We start from the raw sequence: 22,510 nt of genomic DNA, 5'->3' as shown, positions 1-22,510 counted from the left end.
GACGCCATGGGGTCTGCACATACACGATGCTCACCACCACAGTGGCAGGGGTCCTTACACAGACATGATGTGCTTGACAAAGGCTGCAGATGAGGACCAGGGCAGCACACAGAGGAAAGAAGAGAGGGGAAATGAATGAGCAAAGAGAAGGAAAAGTGCATCATCCAATACATTAAGTTAAAGGATTGAAATGAGCACTGCTATAAATAACATATACACTGACCACAGCCAATACAATGTGTTTGGTCTGGTTTATGCACCATACAACATACTGTATATTCACTTTTATAGAATAGCTATCAACTTCTGGGTATGTATTGAAAGGATCTCAGTTTAGTAATGCACTTCCACTAATATGGTGGAGATTAAGTTAAAGAGTGGAACATGTCCCATGTTACATCTCAACAGCATCTTTCCTTTTCAAATATTGGAAAAAACGGTGCACATAATGTTGTAGGTTGTGGCTCACTCTCATAGTTGACACAGCCGTTCTCGTCCTCCTGTCCTGCCATGAGAGCGTCAATCTCATCCGCACTCATCTTCTCTCCTGTAGGGGGCGGCAGAGCACAACCAGTATTATTAGCATGAACAGGCACACACACTCGCACACACACACACTCGCACACACACACACACACACACACACACACACACACACACACACACACTCACCCAGTGTTGACAGAACAATGCGCAGCTCAGCACCCATCACTGTGCCGTTGCCCTCCTTGTCAAAGACACGCAGACCCTCAACGTAATCATCGTATCCGGCCTTGTTTGGGCTGTTGATGATGGTCTGGAGCATGGGCAGGAAACCCTCGAACTCGACTCTCTTGGCGGTCATGTCTGCATGAACGAAGCGAGAAATGGCATGATGTCAGTTCCATTGCCAGGCAGGTTGACAAAATCATTGTCAACACATTTTCAGCATCAATTATGTCTATATCTCCCCCTTTCTACGACAGGTGATACTTCTCGACAGGCGTTTAGAGAGTTTGCAAGGTTTCGTATTTTCTGTATTTCTCACCTATAATCCAAATGTGTATTTGTGACTGCGCCACATTGCAGAATGAGATAGAGCACTTGTTCTGTCAGTAATGATTGAGCATCATGGTGCTATTTTGGTTTAAAGGTTACAGAGATTTACACCCATCTGTCTACACGGACCAGATCTAAGGCACACAGGAGAAGAAATGCAAAATGTCTGACTAAATATACAGTTTAAGGTGCAACACCAGACCAATTCCTGAAAGGAAGTGAGGCTTTGTTGCACTGACCTTTAAGGGTTGAAAGAATTAACTGTGTCGCATGTCTGACCTCACTAAACATACCGGTAGAAGATGTGGAACTACACTCAGCTGTTAAGTTGCATTGCATAGTATAACTCATAGTGATGTACTTCTTCTACTTCTCAGGTAAATCTGTCTGGGTCTAGATGCACTTTACATATAACATTTATTATTAGAAGTTGTATCATTATTACTTCATATGGGGATACAGTGCATTCAGAAAGGTGAACGTTTCAATCACTTAAACCAACAGCACAAGGAGGATTTTCAGCCTGTGAGTATTTACTCTACATAAATATACAAGTTATTCAAAAGGTGGAGATGTTGCGACTTCTGTATTTGCTTCATTTCTGAGGCATTTTTGTGGCAGATCTGGTCCATGTGTTTTTTCTCTAACTATAAAAAGACATTTTAAAAGAAGGCTATTTGATTTGACTGAACACACTGATTCCAGCCATAACATTTGCTACTGTTAATGTATTCCTCTTAATACATACCCACTTTAAAGTTTCATCACAAAAGCTGTGCCACCACCATGAACATCATAGATGAATAAAAAACTAAAACTGGTTAGTGCACACACTCTAAACATCACCTCAGATAAATATACCCTTTGAGCTACTATACCATATACCATATACTGTTATAATGTTTATTTGAAAGAGCTGCTAATAATTAGCAAGCACACTGATGCCATACAAAACACATTACAAACTATATATTATCATTATCATGTCTATTAGTCTGCAGTAGCCTTTCAGTCCAACGAATAATTGAATTATTGAGGGATTACATTTTGTAAGGAATTATTTTGATCAAATTTAAACAAAACAAGTATCCATAAAACCCGAACATGAAGACAAAAATCAATTCAACTAATTCAGTGACGGAACAAATGCTGTAAATATCTCTTACCATCAGCGGAGGGCATTCCCAGCAGTCTGTTGACCTCCTTGTTGGTGGGGTTCTGTCCCAGAGCGCGCATGATGTCAGCGACCTGGTTGTAAGCCACCTTGTTGTCACCCACCCTGTCGAACAGACCGAAGGCCTCCCTGTAGTCTGCAGAGTGGAGGAGAAGAGGATACGATCGCCTTCATGAATCCAGTATTCACAAACTGATTTCTGTTTGTAAGGTATTCATTCAGCAGTGGGCGTGAGAATGCTCGCTGCATCTTGTGACGTCGTCATTTTGTACAATATCATTTTTTAAAAATAATATTGCTATTCAGTAGCATTTTACATTTAAAGGTAATATTGAGAAACTAGCAAGAGTACGCTAGATACACATTTTAAAAAGGATTATCCAACCGAAAAACCCATATCAGTGTTGCCAACTCCTTTCTAATGAAAGTAGCCAGCTGCAGAAGGTCCAAAAGTTTCGAAATGTAGCAAGAAAGTCGCTGAGGTGCCAACATTGACAGCTCGTCCCATCAGTCCTCCCTCAAAAGCCACTCCCCCAAAATGATCATAATGAACGTAAACAACGGACATGGCTATTGGTAGTACTCACAGGTGTAAAGCTAGCAGCTTGTGTAAAGCTGGCAGCTTGTGGAAGACTTTGGTAATGAGCAATGAGTACAGAATATGTGCTGGCAGGTAGGAAGACAGGCAGACAGCCCCTCCAATCAGTGAAATGATTAGACGGGCTTATTACAGTCCTGTGACGGTCACAAATACCAGATTTATTTTTCCATTATATTATTATTATTATTATATTATATTCCATTTCTGTCGAAAGATCCCCCTAAATGCTACACACTGGACCTGTAATTGTTAATATAATTTAAGGTATAATACTCTTTGCACCTCCAGCCAAAGACTTTATTTAGAATAAATGTATGTGCTCTGTTTTACATTCAATATACATCTCAGCATGTTCTATTGTCTGTGTGAAACAGGGTTTTCCCACAATAGGACACAATGGATGCATGTCACCCAGTAGCTGTGACTGTTGTACACCTGCCAGCAGATGGAGGAGGCAGTTTCTCTACAAACTAACAAGGGAAACATACAACAAGGACAACTTATAACGAGAGCAGTATGTCTCTATAGATTGTGGAATTATGGACTGACTCAAGCCCAACTCTGTCACCAGTTACTATTTCTATCGCAGCTGTCTCCTCTCTCTCTCTCTCTCTCTCTCTCTCTGCAGCGCTACTGGCTCTTTTAAAAGACCACCTTGGAATTGACAAACATAGCTGAGAATATGAGCCCCCTCCTTTTAAAGGCAAGGCTCTCTGTGAGTGAGCTGAGCAAAAGTAGGGAATGCTGACTCAAGTGTTCCAAGCAGCCGATCAGACGACAGGTCTGGTCAGGTGGTACCCTGTCCAGGGTCACATGGGTCCAATAGGTCGTAGGTTTTTCCTTTTCAAACATTAAATAAAACACTCTACATCAGTGGTGTCGAGCTGTGGTTAATATGTTATGTCTGATTGTTTTTTTAAAAACTTGAAACCAGCTAATTTACTGCATTTCTTTTATCCTCTCTTGAAGGTTACAATACCATCGCAAATTTCGCACTGGATGCATACAACACATTACTTTTTATGCACAATTGCTTGCAAAATGTTGCTTTAACAACCGCTCTTGAAGAGCACTTTGTTTTATATAACTGTGCATTCAGCTGAGAAACTATGATTTTGTTTAAAGGACCACCATGTTGGGGATGCTTTCTTTGTGATGTATCCATTTGAGTTTGTATCTGTTTCAACCAAGAAATGACAAACAAGAACAAATTACCATCATCTTCATCTCCATTGTTTTACTTTCAAATATAAATGGACGCATTATGGCTTGTCTAATTGTCCAGACGGCTAGCCAAGAGAAAGATAAGGGAAGGAAGTATTGAGTTTTATGTGCTGTTTGTTGTGTCACATGGTAGCATGGGTAAAATGAGGTGCACTTACCATCAATCTGGTCTGGACTGAATTCCACCTAGAGGCCAACACAAAGCAGCCATATTAGTATAACACATACAAATGCAAGAGTTTTGACATGCCATCGGATCAACAACACAACCACAGGCATTCACACTTAATATAGACTAATTAATCAGGTCTACAGAGGGATTAAACTAGTCTCTTTGCCAAAATTAACTTCACATGGTGGCATCCAATCTGTGGAGTTCCATCTTTAGCCCTATTAACATGTCCACATTTGGTGTCACCCTGCATAGACATCACCCAATCTGTTAGTCCAATCCCAAGAGCTGGGAGGCGCGTATGGGGAGGGGGCGTGGTCTAAATCATGGTGAGCTGTCCAAGGTTCCAGTCCTTCACCTCAGTCATCTGAGGTCCTTTAAACCGGCTCACGTACTCACTCTTAACTGTGCATCTTCTCATATATACATAAATGGGTTGATTCCGGTTGAGATTTTTTTGGTACCTGGCCATTGCCACGGTGTAAAACCCCAGTTCAATTTAGATTTGAACCACAACCACCAATCCTTTATGAGGATATGATGTACAATTAAGCTGCATTTGCACTGTACATTTACGTTGACACCTCAGTTATGTCCCTCCTTCAAATGTGTTAAATATAAATAAAACAAATCTTGGTTTGTCTGGGCCCCCCTTCAAGAACCCTTCTGGGAACCACTAAAGTCGGACTACTTTTGTCATGCAACTCTCAGAAAAGTCAAATCCCAGCTCTTCCTGAGCAGCCATCATCCTATCTCCATACTGCAGAAGGCGACATGCTTTCACGCTCATTGTACCTTGACGGCGGACAAGTCGATGGCGGGAACGACGGGAAGGGGGGCTGGCTCTGGTGCCGGTGCCGGTGCAGGCTCGGCCTTCTTGGCGGGAGCCTTAACGTCCTTGGCGGGAGCCTTAACGTCCTTCTTGGGTGCCATTTCAGCAGATGGTGTAAGAACTCTGTTCCTGAAGCACAGACAAGTCCTGGTTCGGATGACAACACTAGGAGTGTAGCACAGAGTGGAGGGGACTCGGAGCAAGGCATCCCCTCCGGGGCGTATATATACGAGGCTATTTTTCCTCTTGACCCCCGCCAATGTTGTCCCTGCGTGAGGATTGGATGGTGGTGGAAGGGGTGTGGGTCCTCTCTAAACATGGAATAGAGGGCTGCGGCCAGAACATGTTTATTTACGCCGCAAATCTATAATCAAAAACGAAAACACTGGGGAGGGTGTGAAAGGCTCCCATGGGGACGTCTGATTTTCGGCGGACCACAAGTCAACAGTTCCACTTTTACGACATTAAAAGATGAATACAGGGCCCATTTTCCACCTCTGTAGTCTGATGGGATGAGTAAAGGAATCGTTAAAGCCTTTAATTAGCACTGAAGTGAAGAATTGTGCACAATCTTACTCATTCCAGTAAACGCTAGTCCGTGTCAGGTAGAAATGTATGTTTCAATGAATGGTCAGAAATAATATATAGTTCCTGGTCATAATTATGCCAAGAGCTCTAAAGTCTATAATCAGTGCAGGTCTGACATGTATTGTGGTTTAACTATAACTAATTTCATGATTCATGATGTATGATTAATGTATTTTTTTCCCTAGGGTGATTCGACTATTTTTTTATTCACCATAATATTATTGGCATGTAACTCATATCTGACTGTAACTGCTAGACTCATCATTCGCTCCATCTTTACCAACTGCTGTGCAGCCAAGCATTGCACTGAACTTTATCTGAAATATAGCATAGATCCCAGGGTTTCCAAAATTATGCTATATATTAGCCAACGTCAGGTTGAATTGGGGGTCAATTTAAATAAAATGCGTATACAATGATCCTCAACATAACTGCATTTGATGTAATGATGTAGCCATGTAGAACATGACATATGTGTTTGAATATTTAACTCTATATGAGTAACTTATATCTGGCTTCAGCGGCGTGATGAAACAAACACATTTGGATATATCAGTGTTTACGCCACACAGTGTGGAAAACGTCAGAAGAAATAAATGCAACTGGAAGTTTGTGGAAAGAAAAACGGCAAAGAAGCAACTGATGAAACTAGTTCAATTTGTACTGTCAAAGGACCATGCTTTAGGTGGACAGGTGGTGTAAGAGGTGTCTGTGAAATCTAATATTAAGCCATTGTTTATTTCTGTCCCTGACAATGTGAGTTGAGTAGAACAGCACCTGTGTTCAATTTGGTGCTTCGATGGCGGATGTAACGTAAAAGCACAGGGCGATGGAGATGTAGTGGAGCTTTCAGCTGCTGATGTCAGTAACCCAGACAAGGCTAAGAGTGCAAATTCGGTCTCCTTAATTCTATTCTATATTTGTCTCCCAGTGCCAGTGGTGCAGGCCTGCCCCCACTACCATGACAGGGCCTGGTGACGAAGGAACTGCATAAATTCCTCCACCCGATGGCGACCCCCATCCACCCCCTTGCTTTCCCTGACCCTATCTCCACGAGGGCAAGCCAGAGAAAGCCTCAGTCCCTCAGCTGTCATCAGGGCTCACCCGAGGCACCCCCCGGCACCTTCTCCGAAGTCTAACTTCCCATTACCCCCTCCCCCGATAGAAACTCTGCCTCAGTCCTTGCACCTGTGCTGCAGTCCAATCTGAGCTCCACGATAGAGTCTTAATGGAGTTTGCTCCAGCAACCTGAACAAACGGGTTTCTAAATATGTTTAGGTGTACTGTTTCTGAGTCATTCTAAGTATCACATTCACGAAGATAAACAATCTTTCCTTCTGAATAAGCATGTAACCTTTTACTTATTCAGTCTTCTTTGGGAAAGCCATGCAGGAGCTGTGAGGTCAGATCTTTTAAAAGGCGGAAGGGGCTTCAACTGCACAATTAAGGCCACAACAGAGCCACATGCCATGTCAAGATCACTTTCCACCCATGCCATCCATGATGGCAGAATGAGGAAACTCAATTATAAGGTCTGTTTCCTGCCTTTTGTTTACATTTGGTAAAGCCATTGTCTTTATGCTAGGTAGGAAAATGACATTATGTGCAGGATCTGCACAGTAGAAAATATGCAAATCAGCATTGCTAAAGTTCTTGTCAGAAAAATGACACTATGTATTTTATTTATGCACTTCTCAGAAGGGATATTTTTTAATGGAGGTGTCCATCATGCTTTGCACAGATCAGTGTGGAGCTCAGTGTGAAGCCACATACGTTGGTGGCATTATATCAAATCCTACATCTCTGGCCAAAACAAGCAATACAGGGATGGGTAACAAGACTCCATTAGTTTTGGTTTTGTGACAAACCATAGCAGCATTTAAAAGCTCTCTTTCACCATGCAGTGGTCTGTCTCCATGTTTATTGGAATACAGCTACACAAGCTCCAGGTGTGGCAAAGAGATGTTTATTTGGTGGGTTATAAGGTTTGCAATGTAAATCTCATTAGTTCACGCTCACATTTTCTTATGAGCAAAAGTACAGATGAGTCTGATGAGAATGTCATTCATTTCGCAGGAATCTTGATTTTATTTTCTAATAGCAATCAGTCCAATACTTAGAAATAGTAAATTTCACTTTTCACTGTGAAAAAGAGGATCACCTCATATGAGTCATTTGGATCTGAACTGAATGCGTCAACCCATCAAATATTAATAATTCAGTCTGGACCATTAGGTCGAGGACCAACCAACTGAACGAAGGACATTGTCATAGCACTATGCTGCTAGCATGGTTTAAAAAGTAAATATACTGTTCTGTAAGAACCTTATCATATGAGTATGAAGTGTTGAGTTTTACCAGATACCTTAAAATCCAACAACAACAACAACAACAAAAAACACTATGTATGGGAAGAGGATATAGCTATAACCTGCATGAATTTAAACTCAGTACGCAGAACCGAACACCAAGTTGAACAAATTAGTGATATTAAAACTAAAGTTTGATAACAAAAAGGGCGTATAAGTATAAAGAGAGAATTAAGATTGTATTTGGATGAATTTGTGCATTTACTAATCACTAATTCAAATTATGTTTCACACCTGTATGTCAAGTTGGGTTTTTGTCCTGTCTCCATGTTTGTTTTGTGACTTCCTGTTTTATTTTGGAAATTAACTCTCCTTTCGTTTCAGGTTCCGTGCCCTTCCTCTTGTGTCACCAGTCTGATTGTCTTCCCTGATTCCTGATTGTGTCCACCTGTTTCCCCACTTCCCTCAAGTGTCAAGTCTCCCCTTGTCCTGTGCCAGTGTGTCTGATCCTTCGTCCTGCACACACGCCTTGTCATAGTCAAATCCAGGAACCTATGTAATTATTTTGTTCCCGATCATCCCTCTTCGGAGGAGCTAGTCTTTCCAGGTTTTTTTTCCCTGTGATTTTTTGTTAGTCATTTCCAGGTTTTTTTCCCTGTGATTTTTTGTTAGTCGTTTCCAGGATTTTTTCCCTGTGATTTTTTGTTAAGAAATAAATATACGGTTAGTTAAACCTCCACTCTGCGTCCGAGTCCTCCTCCACAGTTCCCGCCGCGTGACATTATGGAAATATCTGTCATCTTCCAAGTCTTCCAGGTCTTGGCCCTAACTAGGATACTTATAGATGGAAACAATACTGATCTATAAATATCCTAGTTAGGGCCAACACCATGAATGACAGCTGTCACAGCTATCGATATTTAGTTGACCTGTGTTCCTTTTTTGGCAGTCTGGTCTAACAGATGGCCAACATGAGCTCTAAACGTGTGGTACTTGTGCCCTTTTCTACAAACATCATGTGTTTCCTTTAGAGCTGAGCTACAAGTTCACACTTTCTGTTAAAAGTTCATGATATTAAATTGAAATAATTTGTTCTGCACTCGCTAAGTAATGGCACCCATAATGCCTTCCACACACAAAGGTTCATACTTAGCCAGCTTCTGGCTATGACTGTGTTTCAAACATTATCACACATATTATGTTGAGCCTGGTGGGAATAAGATCAGATGAAACATCAGTGATCATTATGGGGAATTGGGATGTTAAAGCATCAGCAAACAATAATGGGAAGAAATAAACAAATTGGAGGGCAGAATGGAGCAGAACAAATGGGGTGCATTTAAAAAAACGATTATTAGCCAGCTATTTCCTTTTATTTAAATAATTCCACCTCTTTTGCATGAGCATTCGGGAGAGATATTGCAGCTATAAGAAAGGGATGCTGCAGGCAGAGATCTCACACACTGGGGTGAAAAATATATTAATCAAATAAAAGAGAGAATGAGGAAAACTAGGTGGATGTTCATCAGGGTGACTGTGGGTCAGATGGACCTGCTAACCAGCAATCAGGGGGTTGACGGTTCAATCCCCGCCCTAGTCGATGTGTCCTTGAGCAAGACCCTTAACCCTGAATTTCTCCCTGTAGCTGTGTCTACAGTGTATGAATATAACATGATTGTAAGTCGCTTTGGATAAAAGTGTCAGCTAAATGACATGTAATCACCGAAGATAACAAATTCTGGAATCTTTGGATTGTGTCAGTTTAGACTGAAGATTAGATAGATGTGAGAGGAAGGGCTTCTGGGGGATTTTCTTTTACAAACTAGTATCCTTGGTTATATCCTAACCTCCACACCCTCTAGCTCTGTCCTTTAGCATGGGGGGGTAGGCAGGTCAGGCACTATAACTGTCTCCTCTCAGGAAGGATGGTGTGATCTGAAGCACTTATGCCCGCTTACTGTAATGCATTCATAGTGATCTCTCAAATTCACCCTCAGTTCACAGATCAGAAATTAATGTAATTTATGCTACCAGTACCAGGACTAAAACATCAACCATAAAGCTGTGAGCTGCCCCGTGAAGCTCTGGGAAAGAGTAATGACCGAGGCACTGATTTTAAGACACGGTGCCCCTGTTACCCTCCTATATTAAGCATGATTAATAAAATGTGAAGAGAAAATATCATGCGAGGAGTGTAGTGTGGTGTAAAATTCCAAAGACGCCGCGTGTTGCAGGTCAGTAGCGTTTTGACTCCACGGGGAGTCGGAGTGTCGAGAGGGTTGCTGTAGAGAAGGAAATGGCAGAGAGCACCGATGGACTTCCTTTGCCTCAAGAAATGCAGCATAGGTCAGCCATGTGTCATGACTAGAGAGTCGGCTTTGGACTCTGGTTGTGTCCACTCTCCTGCTTTTCAAACCTTTCAAAGTGCTTCCTTTCCTGCCCTCCAACCATACCAAAAGGAATGAGGCTGTAACTGAGCCCGGGGGCACAGATGGAGCCTATTTATAGTCTCTCCAGGGAGGTGTGAAGTTTCTTGGGATTTCTAGGAGCGGGGGCCATGACTCCTTAAGGGGGCTGATGCATGCTCTCTTTGGGGACACTATCTCACTACAGAGGAAGGGAATCCGATACCGGCCTAAAGAGACAGTCTCCTCCTTTTCTCTCCAGCTGATGACTTTGACTTCCTTTTACAACTCTGGAGGCTAAAGTTGCTATCAACCAAAACAAGAATGGTGATGCTATATGGGGTATTCTTCTAACTTGACTGCACATACTGTAATGTGGTGACAAGATGCAAACAAAGTACAATTCTAAAGTGACAATAGTATACATGTTAAGCCCATTACAGTTATGAGGGCTTGAGTGAACCCCTATAGACCCTTTTGATGGCCACTTTGATTAATGCGAAGGGTAATTGAATGGAACAACCCAATGTTACATTTAAAAGTATTTGAAAATAATTTGACATATGTATTTAAAGATATTGCCCTCGATGGACTGGCGGCCTGTCCAGGGTGTCCCCTGCCTTCGCCCTATTCAGTTTATTTTCAATTCAGTTTATTTTGTATAGCCCAATATCACAAATTACAAATTTGCCTCAGAGGGCTTTACAATCTGTACACATACGACATCCCTGTCCCAGGACCTCACATCGAATCAGGAAAAACTCCCCAAAAATAACCTTTCACAGGGAAAAAAGGGAAGAAACCTTCAGGAGAGCAACAGAGGAGGATCCCTCTCCCCAGATGGACAGAAGCAATAGATGTCATGTGTACAGAATGAACAGCATTTACAAAGTTACATAAACACATTACATGAATATGACAATGTATGAATGGAACTCCAATCCATGAAACAGAAGGAGGTAGAGAGGAGGGGGCGGGGCATCAGCAGGGCCAAGGTGGGAGGCCGGCTCACCAGGCATCAGACACCTCCAGGTCCAATGGACCCTATGAGACGTGAAGTCACAACGACTCCGGGGAGGAAGCAGAGTTAATAAGGTGCAATAGAGAGATGTAAATGTATCCATAAGGAGAGAGAGAAGAGGAGAGAGGTGCTCAGTGTATCCTAAAACATCCCCCAGCAGCCTTTCAGCCTATAGCAGCATATCAAGGGGCTCGACCAGGGCAAACCTGATTCAGTCCTAACTATAAGCACTACCAAACAGGAAAGTCTTAAGTCTATTCTTGAATGAGGTGACTGTGTCTGCCTCCCGGACTGAAAGTGGAAGCTGGTTCCATAAAAGAGGAGCTTGATAACTGAAGGCTCTTGCTCCCATCCTACTTTTTAGGACTCTAGGAACCACAAGTAGCCCCGCATTTAGTGAGCGCAGCTCTCTAGTGGGGCAATATGGTACTATAAGCTCCTTAAGATATGATGGTGCATCACCAATCAAGGCTTTGTAGGTGAGGAGAAGAATTTTAAATGTGATTCTTGATTTTACAGGGAGCCAGTGCAGCGCAGCTAATACAGGAGTAATGTGATCTCTTTTCTTAGTTTTTGTGAGTACACAAGCTGCAGCATTCTGGATCAACTGGAGGGATTTAAGAGACTTATTAGGGCAGCCTGATAATAAGGAGTTGCAGTAATCTAGTCTGGAAGTAACAAACGCGTGAACCAGCTTTTCTGCATCTTTTTGAGACAAGATGTGCCTGATGTTACGTAGATGAAAAAATGCAATCCTTGAGATTTGCTTAACGTGGGAGTTAAAGGACAAGTCTCGGTCAAAGATAACGCCTAGATTCTTTACAGTGGTGTTGGATGCCAGGGAAATGCCATCTACAGAAACCACATCACCAGATAATTGATCTCTGAGGTGTTCAGGGCCCAGTAAAATAACTTCAGTTTTGTCTGAGTTTAACATCAGGAAGTTGCAGGTCATCCATGTTTTTATGTCTTTAAGACATTCTTGAATTTTAGCGAGCTGGTTGGTCTCCTCTGGTTTGATCGATAGATATAATTGAGTATCGTCTGCATAGCAATGAAAGTTTATGCAGTGTTTCCTGATAATATTGCCCAAAGGAAGCATATATAAGGTAAATAAAATTGGTCCAAGCACAGAACCTTGTGGAACTCCGTGATTAACGTTGGTGGTCATTGAGGCTTCATCGTTTACAAATACAAATTGAGATCGATCTGATAAATAGGATTTAAACCAACTTAGTGCGGTACCTGAAATGCCAATCGACTGATCCAGTCTCTGTAATAGGATGTCATGATCAATGGTGTTGAACGCAGCACTAAGGTCTAATAATACCAGTACGGAGATGAGTCCTTTATCTGATGCAATTAGGAGGTCATTTGTAATTTTCACCAGTGCTGTCTCTGTGCTGTGGTGTTTTCTAAATCCTGACTAAAACTCCTCAAATAAACTATTCTGATGTAGGAAGTCGCACAACTGATTTGCGACTACTTTCTCAAGGATCTTAGAGAGGAAGGGAAGGTTAGAGATTGGTCTGTAGTTAGCCAACACCTCTGGATTAAGAGTGGGCTTTTTCAGGAGAGGTTTAATTACAGCTACTTTGAAGGAATGTGTTACATGGCCTGTTAGCAAAGACACATTAACAATATCCAGCAGAGAGGTGCCAATTAAAGGCAACACGTCTTTAAGCAGCCTCGTTGGGATGGGGTCTAAGAGACAGGTAGACGGTTTAGAAGTAGAAACCATTGAGGACAATTGGTCTAGGTTAATGGGAGAAAAGCTATCCAAATATACACCAGGGCATACAGCCGTTTCCAAGGCCACTCCTCTTGATGACAGATCGGTAGTAGTTAAGGGCAAGAGAGCATCAATCTTGCCTCTAATAGTTAAAATCTTTTCATTGAAGAAGTTCATGAAGTCATTACTACTGAGGTCTATAGGAATACACGGCTCCACAGAGCTGTGACTCTCTGTCAGCCTGGCTACAGTGCTAAAGAGAACCCTGGGGTTGTTCTTATTTTTCTCTATTACTGATGAGTAATAGGCTGCTCTGGCATTACGGAGAGCCTTTTTATATGTTTTAAGACTATCTCGCCAAACTAAGCGTGATTCTTCCAGATTGGTGGAACGCCATATGCTTTCAAGCTTTCGTGAAGTTTGCTTTAGGTCGCGGGTCTGAGGGTTATACCAGGGAGCAAACCTCCTTTGCCTCACTGTCTTTTTCTTCAGTGGGGCTATCAAGTCTAGTGTCATTCTCAGTGAGCCTGTAGCACTATCGACAATATGACCTATGTCAGCTGGGATAGGCTCCAGCGCCCCCGCGACCCTAATGAGGATAAGCGGTATTGAAAATGGATGGATGGATGGATTTAAAGATATATTAGGTCAACAGTGTTACATTTAAAAGTATTTAAAAATAATTTGACGTATGTATTTAAAAGTATATTAAGTCGTTCACCATGTAGAACTTCTAAAAAATGTATACTATTTAATTATAATATAAAATGTTTAAGGGACAAAAAATGCATTTCTCATCGGCTGCTACGTTATGAACCAATGAGTCAAAACTACTCATGAAGAAGCAGTATTCAGTTTTTTTGCATTTATGCCAGAAAACTTGAAGTCTTCTCCAACTCTTTTGAATCTGGGGTTGAAGCTTCTCTGTTTCCCAGTGCCTTTTGATAAATTAAACGCAGGACTATTTATTCATATTTTGCACTACACTGTACATGTTATAGTCCTATTCAATCTGTTTATGTCTACGGTAAAGACCTTTGAATTACCTCGCTGTCGAAAGATGATAGTCAATTTGGGTCAATTTGGGTCTGAATGATATATAAAGTGCCAATATATTATAACTGGTATGCCTAATAATCCTGTGCTTAACAAACACCGTCATAGATACTTGAAACGACCATCCATTATTTCTGTCATCTCAGGGCCGAGACTATGCTTGGAAACCTGGCACAGAGAAACGCGAGGGAGCGTGCCTGTCTATTCACGTCCTCTCTTAAGCTTGGTCACCATCTGAAGCTCACTCTTGAAACCGCAGACAATGTGAGGTCTCTCCACCGAGGACAGACACTGGAGCTCATTAGTCCACACCGTGGCCAATGAGGGGATGCATTTGGAGGGCAGCTAATCACAGCCCTGCACGCAATAAGGGGCCATACATTGCACAGGCTTCTCGGGTTCTCCCAATCATTGCCAAGCAATTTTCCACTGTGATTCATTATTGACTGTAAGTAGCCAGTGCTGCCTTTTTCTAGTGCATAACTTGTGAAGAAATTGTGACAATTGTGTGATATAGTATACCAACTTTCATCAGCACTGGTTCACATTCCATCACTTTTTAAGAAAGCTTCATATGATAAGCTTTGGTACTATGCAGTTTTAAAAGTCTTACATGTGTGGAGATAAACTCTATTTTTCAGATATGGCAGTAAGTTGAACTAAGTGTGTTTTACGCCTCATGACACTCTGATATTCTGGCATCTCTTGTAAAAATAAAAATAAAAAATGTCAGGTGTTTGTTTGACTGGAATTGTGAGACAATGGAGACATTTAGCAAGAATGTGTTTTAGCTTTACTTTATTCTACTGCAGTAAATAGATATCCTCCCTTCATTCTACTCTTATCGGTCTCTAGCAAAAACATTTAACATGTTTTCTAGGAGTGGAGATTATTGGCAAACTAATGTATTTGTTTTTGTTTTCCTGTAAACATATACAATTGACTCATGTTAAATATTATCCATCTATGTGGTAACAAAGTAAAAAAATACATGTCAATGGCAGTACTCTAGATGTAATAAAAGGTGACATTGCATATACAGTACATTATCACCTTGATCAGTCTGTTTGAACAGCTTGGACTTAATTGTATCCCATTTTATGGACAAACGACAATAATGAGGTTCTATAGACAAATTATGATTTATTACAATTTGTTAACCATGATCGACTGGTTTAGCAAAACCATCTGTTTTAATAACCTACCTTCTGTTCAGTTCCTTAAATAAATAGCCTACTTCAAATGTTGTAGTCTGTTGGACACCGTGGACCAGGTCTAAGCATAATGGTACTTATCATTTACTTTAATTGACCACTTCCTATGTGATATAAATGTGTTTTTTAACTGTAAAGCCTAACATGCTGGCAGCTAAATGAAATTAGACGCCCCTCAGCGTGCATGCATCACCACTGGATGTCACCAGTGCTCCACAGATCTACTGAACTGGAGTGCAGACTGATTTTAAACAAGGGGAACGTGTCCTGAAGTTAACAAGGGGGTTTATAAAGGTGCAGAGGACCTGCACACAACGAAAGTATACCAAAGTGTGAAATTAAGTATATAAGCAGTTAATTATCATGAATGTAAGTGAATTCAGTGACATACTGTAGGTCTACAATCTATCTTTCCAAGTCCAATTTCAGGAGTGTGGAGGTACTTCCTGATCCACACACGTCCTATTACTCACACCCACTTTGTTCAGACTGCTGAACCCAGCATAGTGGCAGCCAGGCAGCCTTCTCCACAGAGGACCAATCTTGCAGTGATCAGCAAATACACACACAGCTCTAATCCCACCACCATGCAGCCTGTCCGTGGCCTGTTTGCCTTTTCTTTTGCAGGCGACTGGTCTCAAAGAAGAAGAAAAAAGAGTTTGCTGCACTGAAAGCACTACACATCAGTGTACTGCAGGCAGGGGCATTCATTCTCATTCGACATCTATTTCCTTTTACTTTATGTGTCAGTGTCCTAGAATGTGGGCTGTAAACAATATTTCTCACAGTATTTTTTTCTGAAGCATCGGCGTGGAAACAGAACTTTTTCTTAAAAAACAAAAAGTCTACTTGAAGTTTTAAATTGGTGTTCAAACTTATTATGAAAACTAACAACTAAATAACATCTATGGTGAACTAATACAACAAAACAAGTGCAATGACTGCGGCTAGCCTTTAAAAGCTTAACACTTTGGTGCACTAGAAAGAGTTAAACTGATTTAGCCTGAAGAACGCATTGTCCTCACCTTACAATCGCGTGTGTGTGCGCGTGTTTGACGGTTTAAACCGATGTGAATCCCGTTCATTCCTTGTTTGACAGAGTAGGCGTGGTCCTGGACACCAATCAAAACGTTGTGAAACTACATCACGCGGACCAATAGCGAGCCATTGTTTCAGGTGCTCGGTTGAACTGTCTGGAACAACACGAGGGGGCTGCCACGAAACTCTTTCAACTGTCTCCTAAATGAGCACGTAGTCTAAATACACTGTTCTCACGACAGTGCGAATACGTCAGCCTTTTTATATCGGGGAACTTCTCATTCACGTCTGTGTAACTTTACCCAAAGAGTAATTTAGGCTAACATGACAACAATCCTGTTAGCTTACAGCGTTGTTAAATCTCTGAGGCGAGGATGCGTGGTTGGCAGAAGAGTAGGAAACACCTCTGCGTGGCTGAGACTTCAAACGTCTAAACATTTTAGCGTAAAGGTAAGCAAACGACGTGTGAGCGGAAACCAAAGTTGTCGGTTGTAAAAAGCACACAATGTACGAGAAGCGTGTTGGAGCGCGGACGCCACATCAGGCCATGCCTCTTGACTTCAGGCCGAATTCCTTGGGGGAAAAAAGTGCTTAGTCTGCGGTGCATTGCTTATACACAAACGTACACATGTGTAAACGTTGTTGCAGCCGTTTTTCCAAAAACGGCAAAAGCTCATACATTATTCGGCATAGGCCCGGAAGCTCAACAAGTTCTTATTTCAACATAATTGAAAGTAGTGCTGTAGTTTACCGGTCAACGCTCACTGCTTTAGACTCTGCATGGCGTACTTGCAGCGCCGCAAAGCAGTTCAATAAAGTTGGAAAAGGTGATTTTTGGTGGGTTGTCATCAACTCACACAAAAAGAAAAGTTTTACAATCTATGATATTTCCAGACCGCTGTCTCAGATAATGTTCAGCACACAGCTGATATCATTCTGTGCATCATGTATGGTAATTTCATGGAGAGTTGCATCATGTTTGAGATGCAACCTGCGCAAACTATTTCTACAACTAGCTAACTTTCACATCATGCAACAACTGTATGTGTATATATATATATATATATATATATATATATATATATATATATATATATAATGTGTGTGTGTGTATATATATATATATATTTTTTTAAAGAATGCTGTATTTGAGGATATGAGTCTGAACTACTAATTGGTCACAGGATTGTGATGGCCTCTGACTGGGGGTCATAGTGAGAGAAATTCTCAGCATTTACAGACCAGCAGTTTTAGCATGAAATCTCTCGCTGGTGACTCCTAAACTCCTAAGTCTGTCTACCTCACGTTCATTTCAAACATTAGCCTTTGGTCTGTCCAAACTGGCTTCATATACATGGAATGCCTTATTCTTGGGGGAAATGTATCTTGTTATCTGCCGGATCTCTTTTAACTACCAGGCCCAGACGGCCCACCTGGTCTTGGAGGATGGCACCAGGATGAAGGGGTTTTCCTTTGGGCATGGTGCCTCTGTAGCCGGGGAACTCGTCTTCAATACTGGCCTGGTTGGGTAAGAAGTAGATATACTTATAAAGTTTTCATAAAGACAAAGTTACACTGGAGTTTCTCACTTTATAGAGGGCTATGAGTCAATGAAATGACCATGTGCTTCGTCATCACTACATCACAATATCCTGCTCTTTCTCTGCTTTAGGTATCCTGAGGCCCTGACTGACCCCAGCTACAGAGGTCAGATCCTGACCTTGACCTACCCAATTGTTGGAAATTACGGGGTTCCCAACAGCGAGGAGCTGGATGAGCTGGGCCTGAGAAAACATTTGGAGTCGGAACGCATTCAGGTAAGAAAATCTGCTGTGGTTTTCAGACTTTGTGGAGGCCTCGGTGCTGCAATGTATTTCCTTTTAAATTCCTGCTTTGATCCTGTTTGTCTGTCTGTTGGTCAGTCCGTCACCTTGGTCCAGACTGACTGTTAATTAGAAAGCTTCCTTACACGATAAACTAAAATGGTTTACATCGTAAATAGCATTGTCATTGTTGGCGTGTAATCATTATGATGCTAAGATCACAGGGCTGCCAGCATAGCTGGAGACTCTTTCTCTGGAGGTCTTTTTAAGATGGCAAAAGGCAAAAACGTATGCTTGCTTTGACCATATTTAAAGGTTGTCGTTTGGTGTTTCTAGGTAACTGGTCTTCTTGTCCAAGACTACAGTCACGAGTACAGCCACTGGAACTCTGTCAAGTCTTTGGGACAATGGCTACAAGAAGAGAAGGTTTGGATTCCAATGACCATCTGATGATCTGTTGTAATCTCAGAGAGGAGAGTAGGACTCTGCTGCGGATTTACAAAATGTACTTTCCTTTTTAAAGGTTCCTGCTCTGTTTGGAATAGACACCAGAATGCTGACCAAGATCATCAGAGATAAGGTACTGTAAACAGAAAAGTTTGGACTGCACCAAAAGTTCACAAACTGATTGGTTGATCACTCACTGTCATTTTGCTTGTGATTACTCCTCAGGGCACAGCTTTGGGGAAGATTGAGTTTGATGGGCAACCTGTTGAGATATTTGACCCCAATCAAAAAAACCTAATAGAAGAAGTCTCAACCAAGGTAACAGCTGCTAACTATTGTATTTAACATCACAAAAGAGCAGTTCTTCCCAGATGGTGTTGATTAGTGCTAACCATTTTCTGTATCTCTCCGACTCCTAGGAAATCAAAGTTTTTGGAAAAGGAAACCCAATAAAAGTGGTGGCTGTAGATTGCGGTATTAAACATAACATTATTCGCTTGCTGGTTAAGGTGAGATTTAAATTTTTTTTTTTAATGTGGTTTAAAAAAAGACATCTGTGTTATTGATTGTGCATCCTCATTAGTTTACACACGCATCATTATGTTTTAATGATGTAGCCCAAAATGACATTGCTCAAATATAGAAAATAACATTTGTTCACATGTTGTCTGCAACCTGACCTAAAAAATATGTGATTGTAATGGAAGGTCTTAAAAAAGTGTTTGTATTAGTTAGTTTATTATAGGTTTGTCATCTCTCTATAAGAGATACTGGCCTTCTCATAATTGTATGCTCCATTTAATTGTTTGTTATTTATGGTGTTGATATTGGCTTGTAATTCCTTGAAATAGTCAGGAAAAGCAGCCTGCAGACTTCTAATGCAGTAGTCTGTTTGTATTAAAAGAAATCCTTCCCTTGTTTGACTTTTTATGAGTCTGTTGATGAGTATCTGGCCGGCTGGACGTTCTGGTAATAATACATTATGGCAATATTGCTTTACTGTGGAGGTTGAAGATAGTTTGATCGACAAAATGAGACCATTTGCTTGCTCTAATTGTTTAATAATTATAGACACCAATATTATTATTTTTGGAGAACTTTGGAGTCTTGAGACGTTGGTAAATATTTGTTATTTTTAGTGAATGTTGGAGCATTCATCATGAGATGGGTTTATTTGTGTCATTCATTACAACACATGTAAAATGCTATGTTTACAACTAGAGGGATACATTCTGAACTGATATCAAATTTGTATACAACTATCAAGTTATTTTAGGTTACTTTACATTAACATGACCATTAAGCAATGTCATAAGATTAAATAAGATCGTGTGTGTCTCTATGTTCTATATTTCTATATGTCTCTCTGTGCAGAGGGGTGCAGAAGTCCACCTGGTCCCGTGGGATCAGGATTTGCAGAGTCTAGACTATGACGGTCTCTTCATCTCCAATGGACCAGGAGATCCGTCTCTGGCCAAGACACTCATCCACAATGTCCGCAAGGTAGAAAATAATGTTTCAATATTTTGATTTTTGTGCAACATTTTAGGTTTAATCTGTGCTTTTATTTCATTACCAATTGATTATACTTATACCATGAGCTACAGTTTACCTTCATACATATTATTTCTGTGTTTTGTCCTGTGAAGGTGCTGGAGAGTGATCGTCCCCAGCCAGTGTTTGGGATCTGTATGGGCAATCAGATCACTGCCCTGGCTGCAGGAGCTCATTCATATAAGCTACCTATGGGCAACAGGTGAGCTCTGAATTAACTTTGCGTTACCACCAGCAGTTGATCAGCAGAATAGTTTGACACCATTCATAGGACTGTGTATCCTGTCGCCTGCATGCATCTACATGTTGTATGATCCAAAATAATATTGTGCTTTCTGCGTGTTTGTGGATCCCCAGAGGCCAGAACCAGCCGGTGGTAAATGTGATGACGGGCCAGGCCTTCATTACGGCGCAGAACCACGGCTACGGCATAGACAGCGAGTCCCTGCCCCCAGGATGGAGCCCTCTTTTCACCAACGCCAATGATGGCACCAATGAGGTTGCTTTCATTCTGTGTCAGTCTGTTTCTCAGACAACATGGCATTTTGATAATTTTGTTCCGTCAGTTTCGAGGATAAAAAAAACAAACACCTGATTCTCCTACAGTCCAAATGTAGTGAAGCAATTAAGATATGCCTATGGTACAAAAGTTTACTAAATAACATTTTCCAAAAATAGACTGCTGTTTCCGAAATGCAAACGAATGAAATGCCGAATACTGTATGGGATTTTAGGTGTAAAAGGTTATTAAATAATTGATCGAATAAGTTGCTTTCCAAGAAAATACCAGAATTTAGTATATATATATATATATATATATATATATATATATATATATATATATATATATATATATATATATATATATATATATATTTTTATAGCATGTCTAGTTGTATACCATAATAACTTATTAATAATAAGAAATTGACATCTGGGTCAATGCCGTCTATTTGTGTAACTGCAGGTGTCAAAGGTGCTCATACTGGGTTCTGGTGGTCTTGATAATTTTGTTCCGTCAGTTTCAATGATAAAAAAAGAAAAAGCACCTGATTCTCCTACAGTCCAAATGGAGTGAAGCAATTAAGATATGCATATGGTAGACCACAAAGTCTACACTCCAAAAATAGACTTGGCTGTTTCCAAAATGCAGAATACTGTTTGCTTGATTTTTGTTTTCTAATATCAAATCTGCATGTTGTCCAGGGCATCATGCACAACACCAAGCCTATTTTCACGGCCCAGTTCCACCCAGAAGCTAAAGGCGGTCCCACTGACACAGAGGTAATTACAGACTTTTACAGTGCTGCATAAACTACCTGAACGTGTAACATTTCAAGATGTCCATTGAAACAGGACTGAGGCAGAACTGAGGCTTTGTGAAGGCCATTTGCTTTTATGTATATTGTATGTAAACCAGACATTGCTGAAAAATAACAGAATGTTTAAGCAGTTAATGCATCACTTGCAATGAAAGATGTAATCACGTGTGGTGCCTCACATTTGACTGCACCAGAGCCACAGGTGCCTGTCCCTTTCCCCACAATAAGGCGTTGATGATTCTGTGCTACAGTTCTTGTCTCCCACATGACAGGCACGAACTGTAGGTCAAGTCACTGGTCAAAGTATGTTGTAACCTCTGTCATATTAAGGCAGAATAATAAGACCTGTCCTCTCTACCATTACATGCAGTTGACAGCTCAGCTGGAGAACTCTTGCTCCTCATGGGTTTTTCTTTCGGGGGTATCACAAAAAACATCTTGCACTTGGCCCATGACAAATATTGTATTCCCTTGACTGTCAGGAAGAGCAATATTTTTTTTTTTGTAACTATTCACTTTTACCTTCTACATAACACAAAGAGTTTTGCCTGACTATGAACAAATAGGCACATTGTCAGTCTGTTCAATTAGCACAAATGATCATAGCTGACTATTTTTACGTGTAACAGATTTTACGTGTAACAGTGTGATACTTAACCGCATACTTAAACCTAGGCTCCTACTAATGCTATTAGTATACTATTCAAACAATGGTTTTATTTGTATTTTTCTTTGCCTACAGTTCCTCTTTGATGTCTTCATGTCTCTGATCCAGAAAGGAAAAGACGGAAATATAGTTTCAGTCATGCCTAAGGCACCACACATTCCTCCTAGAGCTCAGGTACTGTCATGCATGTTCAGCAGGTTTACCTTGATGAACAGCATGGGATTTTAGGTGTAAAAGGTTATTAAATAATTGATCGAATAAGTTGCTTTCCAAGATAATACCGCGCGCGCGTG

At 41.0% G+C, this 22,510-nt stretch overlaps 2 protein-coding genes across 2 annotated transcripts in view; one reads left to right on the top strand and one right to left on the bottom strand.

Annotated features, from left to right (window-relative positions):
• Positions 1–54: 54 nt before the first annotated feature.
• myl1 (myosin, light chain 1, alkali; skeletal, fast) lies at positions 55–5,142 on the bottom strand. The gene is made up of 6 exons (XM_034561403.1): positions 5,005–5,142; positions 4,196–4,223; positions 2,205–2,348; positions 673–846; positions 470–547; positions 55–83 (listed from the first exon to the last, which is right to left on the bottom strand). Exons 1-6 carry the CDS (start codon positions 5,140–5,142, stop codon positions 55–57), a joined length of 591 nt encoding a protein of 196 aa, XP_034417294.1.
• Positions 5,143–16,512: 11,370 nt separating this feature from the next.
• Positions 16,513–22,510, top strand: part of cps1 (carbamoyl-phosphate synthase 1, mitochondrial) — a 44,415-nt gene continuing 38,417 nt past the window's right edge. Inside the window, exons 1-12 of the mRNA XM_034561178.1 lie at positions 16,513–16,854; positions 17,823–17,932; positions 18,077–18,221; positions 18,564–18,653; positions 18,751–18,807; positions 18,900–18,992; positions 19,094–19,183; positions 20,049–20,177; positions 20,324–20,430; positions 20,586–20,727; positions 21,435–21,512; positions 22,293–22,391. Coding sequence (XP_034417069.1) covers positions 16,729–16,854; positions 17,823–17,932; positions 18,077–18,221; positions 18,564–18,653; positions 18,751–18,807; positions 18,900–18,992; positions 19,094–19,183; positions 20,049–20,177; positions 20,324–20,430; positions 20,586–20,727; positions 21,435–21,512; positions 22,293–22,391 — 1,266 coding nt within the window. The 5' untranslated portion in view covers positions 16,513–16,728. The remainder of the gene's footprint in view (positions 16,855–17,822; positions 17,933–18,076; positions 18,222–18,563; positions 18,654–18,750; positions 18,808–18,899; positions 18,993–19,093; positions 19,184–20,048; positions 20,178–20,323; positions 20,431–20,585; positions 20,728–21,434; positions 21,513–22,292; positions 22,392–22,510) is intronic.

Source organism: Cyclopterus lumpus, chromosome 21 (assembly GCF_009769545.1).
Source record: "Cyclopterus lumpus isolate fCycLum1 chromosome 21, fCycLum1.pri, whole genome shotgun sequence".
Classification (NCBI taxonomy): domain Eukaryota; kingdom Metazoa; phylum Chordata; class Actinopteri; order Perciformes; family Cyclopteridae; genus Cyclopterus; species Cyclopterus lumpus.
Note: the sequence above shows the minus strand (reverse complement) of the source record. Positions and strands in the feature narration are given on the sequence as shown.

What these genes read in the sequence shown, in the direction of transcription:
- myl1 (XM_034561403.1), bottom strand. Translation starts at nt 5,142, where the DNA reads ATGGCACCCAAGAAGGACGTTAAGGCTCCCGCCAAGGACGTTAAGGCT. An exon ending in TCGACTTGTCCGCCGTCAAG is followed by an intron (nt 4,224 to 5,004) that starts GTACAATGAGCG and finishes GTTGGCCTCTAG; the next exon opens with GTGGAATTCAGTCCAGACCA. An exon ending in CAGTCCAGACCAGATTGATG is followed by an intron (nt 2,349 to 4,195) that starts GTAAGTGCACCT and finishes TCCACTCTGCAG; the next exon opens with ACTACAGGGAGGCCTTCGGT.